The sequence below is a fragment of the Camellia sinensis genome, chromosome 8, assembly GCF_055761805.1.
Source record: "Camellia sinensis isolate YWXY chromosome 8, ASM5576180v1, whole genome shotgun sequence".
NCBI classification, from domain to species: Eukaryota; Viridiplantae; Streptophyta; class Magnoliopsida; order Ericales; family Theaceae; genus Camellia; species Camellia sinensis.
Window position 1 is genome coordinate 140207045 of NC_138968.1, and position 10588 is coordinate 140217632.

Sequence of the window (10588 nt, forward strand, 5' to 3'; positions counted from 1 at the left end):
TTGGCATTTCCCAAGACTTCAAGGGATTCTGCCATGAAGATTATTGTTGCATAACATAAGATTTGTCAACACAGTTAAATTTCCAAAAGACAATGGGATATCCACGTAGATCATATTACCTGAGAGATCCAATTTCTGTAGCTTTTGAAACTTTCCAATATCAGCAAGAATGTTACCTGTGAAATTGTTGTTTGACAAGTCAAGAATCTGCAAATTGATCAGATTTCTTATCCCGGTTGGGATGATCCCAACTATTTCATTGTTGCTCAATATTAGTTTACCAAGATTAGTGGATAAATTGCCAATTGATTCATGCAACAATCCTCCAAAATTGTTTTTGCTCAGATCTAGAACGTTCAAATTTGTCACATTGGTCAAAGAATAGAGAAACCTCAAGTCATCGGCTTCCCCGGCTCCTAAACCATTTCCATGAAAGTTTAACAGCTGAAGATCATGCAGGTTGTCCAAAGGAGGAACTTTTCCAGTAAATTTATTACCGGCCAAGCCAAGGCGTTGTAGTTTAGTGGCATTAGACATTGAAACAGGAATGGATCTAGTAAACGAGTTTACACCAACTTCAAAGACACTAAGATTGGGAAGAGTAATTCCTAGGTCCCAGGGAAGGCTCCCTTGAATTTGGTTCATTACGACATTAAATTCTGTAGCAGACGAGAGATTAAAGATTGAGAAAGGAATGGTACCAACCAACCTGTTCATCCTCAACAGAAAAGTTTCCAAGTTTGTCAATCGACCCAGATCAACAGGTATGTCACCACCAATACTATTTTCTTCTGCAACAAATGATAGATTCCCGAAAGAATGAGGTTCACTACCTGTTAGATTGTTTCTCCCAATGTACAGTCTCTTTAACTTAGAGAACCCAGCTCCACTAGAATTTTCCCTCCCAACCTATTGCCAGAAAATTCAAGAACAACTAAGACTATTGTTACTCAATGATAGTTCATTGAGAAAGCTTAGATTTCCAATGTGAGGTGAAATGGAGCCTGTTAATTTTTTATGATCCAAGTTCAACACAATGAGCCTCTGGTTGGAGCAGCCACATGTTACACCAAACCATTGACAGAAGTGGATTGATTCATTCCACGAGTTGAGAGCACCGAATGGATCACTTGTTATTTCAAACTTGAATGCAAGCAAGGCTAGCCGGTCAGTTTCATTCCCATGGCACTATTGAACCCATCTGGGTATTGGAAACAACAAATTGAGTTTGAAAGTCTATTGTGTTTTGCACTGTTGTAAAGAATTTTCAATCTGTTCTCTCACTTTGAAGAATGAATCAGAGCATCAAGTTTATTATTTAGAGTTCTTTCCACTTTGCCCTTAATTTTTGTTACTTTATTTATAGTGCTTATCCCCATCTGTTAAATATGCATAATCATTACAGCATGATTTAATCAAGTTTATTATTATGAGGGAGAACAGGAAACCAATCGCTTTGGTTCCAATTTTGTGAATTTAATTTTTTTTAAATTGATTTTTTGTTTTTGTATTTTTTTTTTTTTTTTCAGTGAATTCTTAAAATAGTTTATGATTTTTTTTAGATATACTTAATATAAATACAATTAAAAAGTGTAATATTAAACATGAACATGACGAGTATTTGAGCCTTGAATGCAACATTGCTAGCCAATCTGTCTCATTCCCGGCTACATGAACATGACGAGTAGTAGAGCCTGAACCATCCAAACACACCATGAGAACAAAAACAACAACAACAACATGCATGAACTGAAACAGAGTCCATGACATTGTTGAAACTAATATTAAACTTATCTGGGGAAATAGTGTTGTCTTCAATGTTCTAATTCACTTCTTCTTCCTTATTTTTTTTTTTTTTTTTTTTTTTTCCCCCTATTAGGCTTAAAGGTTTCTCAATCAATCCCATCTCTCACTGCATATGAAGTCAGTCAGTCAGTCCTGCAGAAAAAAAGTCATGATCATGATCAAGATCACGCACTTGCCATCAATCTATAGTTTAAATTCATTCTAGAACTCACACTACCGATTCAATCTCCACCCCACAATCTAAATTTTTTTCTTTTACTTTTCAAATTTCTATCCGAATCCATAATCCAAACATAGCCTTGAACTTTTTTATTAAATTTAAAATCAAATGAAATTTCATTTTATTCCCCAAACTATCATTTTAAAATTAATTTAATCCAAGTTTTTTTAATAACAATTTTATACTTAAACTATTCGATTTTATATTAATTTCACCCTCACCGTTAGCTACCATGTATAATCAAATGGAAGTTGCTAATATAACACTGAAATTTAATTTGAAACTTCACTTTACCCTTCGAACTATCCAAAAAAATATCAATCAAACCCTTGAGTATATTTAAAAAATTAATTTAAATTTACTCTCCAACAATCTTCTTCTTCTTTTTTGTTGTAAGGTAAATTTAAATTTATTCTCTACTTGCATAATCATCTTAGTTCCACCTCCACTTGCAGTTTAATTTTTTTTAAATACATGTGACGTTCTGTGACTACAAATGTCTGATTAATCTATTTTTTTTCATGAATAATTTACTTAAAGAATCTTACAATTTAACCGATTTGAATCATCGAAGTAATCTCGAGAAAAGCCCACACAAGACTGCATAACAAACTACTGTGCCTCGTGAGTACAACAACAACCTCTCTTCCCTAACGTTTCACCATCTTATTTGTTATTCTCAAACTTTATTCTCTACAATTAACGGAGTACATATCTTTTGTCTCCCTTTTTGCCATCTTCTATTTCATACTTATCTGATATTACTACATCATCACATCAATAATTAAAAAATATAAGACAGAGAATGGTAGATGATCTCATATCCAATAAAAGACCCTAAATGTCTTTGAGTCATTATAAGTAAAGCCCCCAAGTCCACTATATATTGCCCATTCATGGTCATCCCACCCAACCCACTTAATTTGGGATTTTTCTAGAAGTTTACACAATTTGTGTACAAACATGAAAAATTTACGGAATTTGTATTTAAAATGACAGGATTGTAGTGTGACTTATTTTTTTAAAATTAAAAATCTCGATTAAAATAACATTTAGTTATACAAAAAATTGTCAATGCTATATCATTTTGCTAAAGAATTCTATATAAATAGTTTTTTCGTATAAGTTGACATCAGTCAATAAATTTTAGTTAGATTGGATGCCTTATCTCATTATAATCCAAAGAGAAAAAAAAGATGGCAACAGGTTGCCACAAGTCAAGTCTGTATCGCATAAACAATGGCTCTTGAGGTATCAATTGTTAAAAGCACTATTATATATATTTTACTCCTTAATCATATCTATGATGAACTTGGTAATTTAGTGGCGTAAAATGGTCTGAACTCATTCCCCTTTTTCAACAAGTAATCATTAATTATTTGTTAGAATGAGCAAATGGAAGGAATTCCGTTCCAACTGCTGACAAAGATAAATATATACTCAGATAAAAAACAATTAGAACTTGAACATATATATACACAGGAACCACCAATATATATTCTAAAATGATTTTTAGACTTTAGACTTCAGAGGATGATTCTTGTAATTAACCTAATCGATTTCTCTAGTTTTTAAGTTAATAGATCTGTTGTTGGGTGTGAATTCTCTGGTTTTGGAGAGCAAACAAAACTTCATTGGAACTAAGTACTAGTGCCCAAAGCTGGAAGTTTTCATCCCAAATCCTAATAATAACAAGCAGTTTTTATTCCTTTAATCTTTTAAACTTATAGTTATGTTTGATTATCAGATTAGGTTGACTAGGATAATGTATGGGATTACTAGTGTGGTGACATTAACTGTAGATGTAAGATAATTGATATTTGCTTGTGCACTAGTGTAATTGGTTTTGATTAAATTTATGCAATTACGTAAAAACAATCATTATATAAAATGTAACTTTGTTGTTTTTGTCACCAAACCTTTTAATCCAAATGCACTGTAAGAAACCAAGGTAATGTCAGATTTACCATATCCTGAATATCAATGCACTTGAATGCAATTCTATAAGTATTTAATAAATTCAATAAATTTTGAAAAGGAAATCTAGGCTATTTGGCCCAAAGTTTCAAACAAGTAGAGAGTTTAAAAAGGATACATCAACAGGTCCTGAAACTTGCAAATAGACAAACTACTCTTACCAACTAAAAAAACAGACAACAAACAAGTAGAGAGTTTAAAAAGGATGCATCAACAGGTCCTGAAACTTGCAAATAGACAAACTACTCTTACCAACTAAAAAAACAGACAACAAACAATCAAGTCTATAACAGCTTTAACACAACAAAAATCATAAGAAAAACAAAAAAAAATATTCTTCATCCCAGCTAATTGAGTTTTGATAGTATTCTTCACATTTCTCTAATTATTACAAGCAAACATAATACATACAAACCATATCTTAGTTTATATCACACCACATATATATATAGATTATAAAAAGTTTTACAGTAACGTCTTGTTTAGACCATTGCAAGCCATATTCGTAACTATGGAACCTGTTTTAGAGTAAATGATAGAATAGCCATTGCAAGTCATAGCCTTCTTAAAAAGTACATTTAAATGAGAAAAGTTGAATGTCTGCTCGAGACTAACATAAAATCATTAAAAAAAAATTAAAGAAAAGAAATTATAGGATTGGATCATATATGTAACAAGCAGCCAAAACAATAATTTGCAGCATCACATAGTTGTGGAGTGGACACAGAATATATAATCTAATCCCATTCTTTCATACCTCCGAACAAACACAACAAAGATTATAAGTTCTACAGCAACAACTTGTTTGGAACCACTGCAAGTCATATGAACCTATTTTAGAGTATAAAATAGGATAGATAGCCATTGCAAACCATAGCCTTCCCGAAGTACATTTAGATGAGAAAAGTGCATGCTTGAGACAAACTAAAAACATAAAAGAAGGAGGGGGGAAAAACAAAAAGAAATTAAAGCATAGGATAATATAACATAGTTGCTGAGTTGGAAAAGATCTTGAACTCCAATCAGACCTCAAGTACCTAGGAAAAGAGAAAAATGACTCAGTAAAACTTCAAACAGTATCATGAGAAATGATAAAAAAAAATTAAAATAAGACACAAAAAAGTAGCTGAAGCAACTTGAAAATCAGTTTTTTTTGGTACCTTATTGAAAAAAGGTATACAAATATGTTATTGTAAACCAATTACTCATAAGATCATAAAAGGAAAAAGAAAAGACATAGAAGTAAAGAACAACACTTGTCCTTATCTGGCGTCATGTTTCGAGCTTAATTGAATGCAAAATTCATGGAATGAGTGTAACCCATAATACATGCAACAAAATGTCAGTTTGCCATTTGTCTTTCTTCTTCGGCAACTAGTGCAATCTAAACAACGCTGCCCTCCTTAGGAACAGATAAGCCTCTAAGGCTTTGAAACGGATTAAAATAGAGTAGTTGCACAATACTCCATCAGTTGGTATATTTTTCAACTCTAGCCAAATGCAGATTAAAAAACTTGAAGTTACATTTCCATCAATTCCATTAAGTGTATATCCAAAGTGCACTAACCACCATAGTTGTGTCAAGACATTCAAATGCTTCTAGTTTCTAACCAATTTTGTTTTCCAGATTAAGTTGGAGGGGATTATAGGGGAAAGAACTTTGCAACTCTGAAGTTATGAGAGCTGAGGTTCTAGTATCGTGGAATAAGATTTTGGCAATAGAGGTTGATTAATATTGATTGATTTTTGCTTATGTATTATTCTTAGTCATATTTGTAATGTGAATCGAGTTGAATTATTTGCTGAAGTTTGCAAAAGAACCGTAGTTTTGACGGAATGAAAATAAAAAACCAAAGAAAAAAAGAATTTCCATTCGGTAATGAAACCATCATGCTTGACAGGAACCATAACTGATTTTTTGTCACCATCAAAATGTCAATGTTTAAGAATGCGGTCATTTGGGTGAAGTATAGCATATCTAAGGTGTTATGATTTATATGCCACAAGACACACTAAAGTTTGTCGGCCTAGTGTAGAATTGCGACAGTTTCAGTAATAAATGCAGGTATAATCTTCAGTTACTAAGAAAGTGATAGGGTCATACCTACTCATGCTCACACTGTAATTCTAGCTCTTCTTCCTCCATGAACTCCATCAGTTCGAAGAAAGTTGTTCTTGATCACAAACAACTGAGTAACAACATGATTAATGGTTGGTCTATCTCTTGGTAGTTCTTGTGAACATGCGATTCCAATATTAAGTATTGAAATCAAGCACTCATAAATTTTATGGCTGCCAGTAGAGCTCTGATTCTGAGTGTTTTCGGTGCTTGAGCTTCCCTCCCCAATTTCTCTTTGTTGAATTAGTGTTGGATCAACAACACTCGCTACTTGTTCAGGTAAAGCCATCTTAGCAAAGTTATGGAGACTCAGACTATCATTAAACATGTTATCAGTGGGTCTCTTCCCCGTAAACATTTCCAATAAGAGGATACCATAACTGTATACATCACCAGATGTCGTCACCTCATTTCCCATACCATACTCTGCAATTGAAGCATCATTCAAAGTAAATACAATTGTAAAGATGCTTGGTCAGAAGCATATCAAATAATAGTAATAGTAATGTACCTTCTACAGATAACTCTTTGTAGAAAACAAGTTTAGAGCATAAAAAACTTTATTGTTTAAAGTAAGATAGGAAAGAATTATGTCTCTGCTTGGTGAGATAACAATATTTGGGTTGTCTGCTTGTGTCATGAGAAAGGCCCAACTTGAAACAAGTTTGATTGTTTCCCAGTGATATTTATGAAACCAAATAGTTGATGGTTCAATATCTTCTTAAGAAATAAGCAGTTGAAGCTTGGGTGACAGTTTAACTTTATCCAATTAAGTTTGTTTTCATCAAACTTATTAACGTAAAAGAAATAGATAGGAGGATTGAAATTAGCAAAAGAGGATTTTCTAATATTCTCTTTATGTTATCCTATGACTACACACATAGGAGATGAACAAAAGTTAGATATTGTACGTTGTTATGCTTTCACATTTTACGCCAAGAAAAATACTAAGATTTGAAGGCAAAAATAAACGTAAATACAATTATATGGATTATGATTTGCAGACAACAAGATGGAGATGTATGGAAAATCCTCTAAAACATGGGATTGTATATTACAAGCAAGAAACTAATGAAATTAAGAACTTGCATTCCTTTGAATTTCATATTTATCAGACTAAATTATGTGCAACAGAAAAGGAAAAAAAAATAATTTACTTTTAAATAACACATTGGAAAGTATTTGCCAAACATTGATTTTCATGCATTTGAAGGGCAAATGATGTTGCGAGAAATAAAACCAAAGAACCATCTGCTTTACATCATTGATTGAAGGAGTATACTTGATGGATATGCAAATCAGACTCTAAAGTACGTTGGAAATTGAAGGTGAAAAGGAATATCAAAAAAGGGCCTAAGAGATACATTTACCTGGAGCAGCATAACCAACAGACCCTCTTAAGCCAATGGAACTTGATTGAGTTGTAGAAGAATTATAGGTGCCTTCCGGAAGGAATCTAGCTAACCCAAAATCACCTACATGTCCAGTCATTTCATCATTCAGAAGAACATTGCTCGGCTTCAAATCACAGTGAACTATTGGTTCCGAGCAATGATGATGAAGATAATCAAGTGCAGAAGCAACATCAACGGCAATATTTAACCTTTGTAGGAGGTTTAAATTTCTTGATTCAACATGCACCTCATCTTCATTTTCATTTGCATGTAACCAATCCTCTAGGCTACCATTGACCATGAACTCGTAAACCAGAGCTTTGAAATCATTACCATTATAGTCAACACTTGAACATGCTGTGAAAACCTTGACAAGATTTCGATGTCTGATGCGCCTCAAGGCCTCACACTCAGCAACGAAACTCTTGGAAGCTCCACGGAATTGAAGGTTTAGTACCTTCACTGCAACAACTTTTTCACCGTGATCAAGAATTCCTTTGTAGACTGAACCAAAACTACCCATGCCTATCATGTTGGCTGGAGAGAACCCATCAGTTGCCTTGAGTAGGCTTTGGTAGGACAATTTCACATATGACTTCCCTAAACATCTCAAAGAGGGTACTTTTGTTGTCTTTCTAAAGCAACAAAGATACAGTAAACACAACAGTATTACTAGTCCCAGAAGCCCAAACGATGTGGGGATTATTATTTTCAAGATGGGTGTAAATCTTTTCCTTTTGAATCCCTTGGTATTGCAACTATGCAAATGTAGTTTAGGTATACCACCACAAAGCTTGTTGTTTCCCTTAATAGAAATAGCCGTTGCATTTTTAAATATGCCTATTTCTGGTACCGCACCCACAAAATCATTGAATGATAGATCTAATTTTTGTAAGAAGACAAAACCTTCTAAATAATCTGGGATTTTTCCTGAGAAATTATTGTGAGAAAGATCTAATTCCTCAATACCTCTCAAATAACTTAAAGATGAAGGAAGAGTTCCCCAGAAATTATTGCTCTGTATATATAGAAATCTCAATTTTACACAACTACCAAGAGTGCTTGGAATTTTTCCAGACAACATATTCCTAGAAACATCTAATTGTTCAAGATTTATTAAATTCCCAATTTCTAGTTGTATGGACCCAACCAAATGGTTGTCATGTAGGTACAAGTTCAATAATGATGAGAGAGTTAGAACTTGTTTGGGTATGGTACCACTAAGATTGTTTCCACCAAGATTCAGATCTACAAGGGGGCATTTTCCCAGACTTGGAGGAATGTTGCCATGCAAATTATTTACTTCTAAAGAAAGATACTCTAGCAAAGTCAAATTTTTCAAAGACAATGGAATTTTCCCATAGAATTTATTACCCGAGAGATCCAACTTTTGTAGCTGTTGTAGCTTCCCAATATCAGCAAGAATGTTACCGATGAAATGATTGTTTGACATGTCCAAAACCTGCAAATTGACCAAATTCGCCATCTCGGTTGGGATGCTCCCACCTATTTTATTGTTATCAAAAAAAAGGATACCAAGATTAGTGGACAAATTGCCAATTGATTCTGGCAACACCCCTCCAAAGTTGTTCAAGCCCAGCCTCAAAAAGTTCAAATTGGTGGCATTGGGCAATGAGCTAAGAAAATTCAAATCACCTGCTTCCCCTGTTCCAAGATGATTGTCTTCAAAGTTTACCCACCCAAGATTGTGCATCATTCCCAAAGGAGGCACTCTTCCAATAAATTTATTTTCTCCCAAGTCAAGGGTATACAAGTTGGTTGCATTTGATATTGAAATAGGAATGGATCCAGTAAACAAGTTACTTTCAACTGAAAACCATTGAAGAGTTGGAAAAGAAATTCCAAGATCTGAGGGAAGTCTCCCTTGAACTTGGTTTATTGGTATATCAAAAACTGTGATGGAAGAGAGATTAAAGATTGAGGAAGGAATATTACCAACCAACTTGTTCTCCCCCAATGCAAGAAAGTTTAAGTATGTCAATCGGCCCAGGGTTTCAGGTATACTCCCATTGATATTATTGAGATTCGCATATAATTCAAGAAGGGATGACAGATTCCCAAAAGTGTAAGGAAGGCCACCTGTTAGATTGTTTCTTTCAATGTACAACTGCTCGAGCTTAGACAGAGAACCAAGCTCCACGGGAATTTTCCCAGCCAGACTATTGCCTGCAAGGTCAAGGACAACAAGGTCAGAGCAAGCAGATATATTGGCAGGAATTTCACCACCAATAGAATTATTGAGTAGTGCCAAGTTTTGCAGTCTCCGTAGATGGCCAAGTTCAGGGGGGATTTGATGAGTGAAGCTATTGTTACGCAACCACAGTCCCCTAAGAAAGCTCAGATTTCCAATGTGAGGCGAAATTGAGCCTGTCAATTTTCGATGATCCAGTATCAACCCAGTCACCCTCTGGTGTCGTCGGCCACATGTTATGCCAGCCCATTGACAGAAGTGGATGGATTCATTCCACGAGTTTAGAGCCCCGAAGGGATCACCGGTTATTTCAGCCTTGAATGCAAGCAAGGCTAGCCGATCCGTCTCATTCCCGGCTACATGAACGTGATGACGATGAGTACTGGAGCCTGAACCACCCAAACACAAACACCCCATGAGAACAAAAACAACAACAGTAACAACACGCATGAACTGAAACAGAGTCCATGACATTGACGACACTAATATTAAACCCATATGAGGATTGGACGCTCTCATTGAATTTGAGAGAGTATAGTATATAATATTGTCTTCAGTGTTACTATTATATTGAGAAAAGTCTATGTCAAACTTATGGAACATTATACAGAGTATTTGATCAAAAGTCAGTTTATTGGTTTTTTTTTTTTTTTTAATCATATCATCTCTTTATTTTTTTATACGTTTTTATAAAAAAAAAATTAAAAAACTAAGGATAAAATTATAAATTCATATATCCATAACAAAAGTCGATAATAAAAAATAAGGAGTGAGAATCAACTTTAAAATCAAAATTTGTTTGAAATAAACTTAATTAAACAGTTTAAAATAACTTTTTCAAAATTAGAATTTGTAAGTTG

General features: G+C 34.0%; 1 protein-coding gene across 1 annotated transcript; it reads right to left on the reverse strand.

Annotated features, from left to right (window-relative positions):
• Positions 1-4824: 4824 nt before the first annotated feature.
• Positions 4825-10239, reverse strand: LOC145796689 (uncharacterized). Its single transcript, XM_082881855.1, has 3 exons — positions 7493-10239; positions 6108-6548; positions 4825-5040 (listed from the first exon to the last, which is right to left on the reverse strand). The coding sequence occupies exons 1-2, from the start codon at positions 10224-10226 to the stop codon at positions 6118-6120; spliced, it is 3165 nt and encodes a 1054-aa protein (XP_082737981.1). The 5' UTR covers positions 10227-10239; the 3' UTR covers positions 4825-5040; positions 6108-6117.
• Positions 10240-10588: the final 349 nt, after the last annotated feature.

Excerpts from the sequence above, each read along its gene's own strand:
- LOC145796689 (XM_082881855.1), bottom strand. The coding sequence starts at position 10,226 with ATGGGTTTAATATTAGTGTCGTCAATGTCATGGACTCTGTTTCAGTTC. Across the intron at positions 6,549-7,492 it reads TGTTGGTTATGCTGCTCCAG|AGTATGGTATGGGAAATGAG; the intron begins GTAAATGTATCT and ends CTTCAATTGCAG.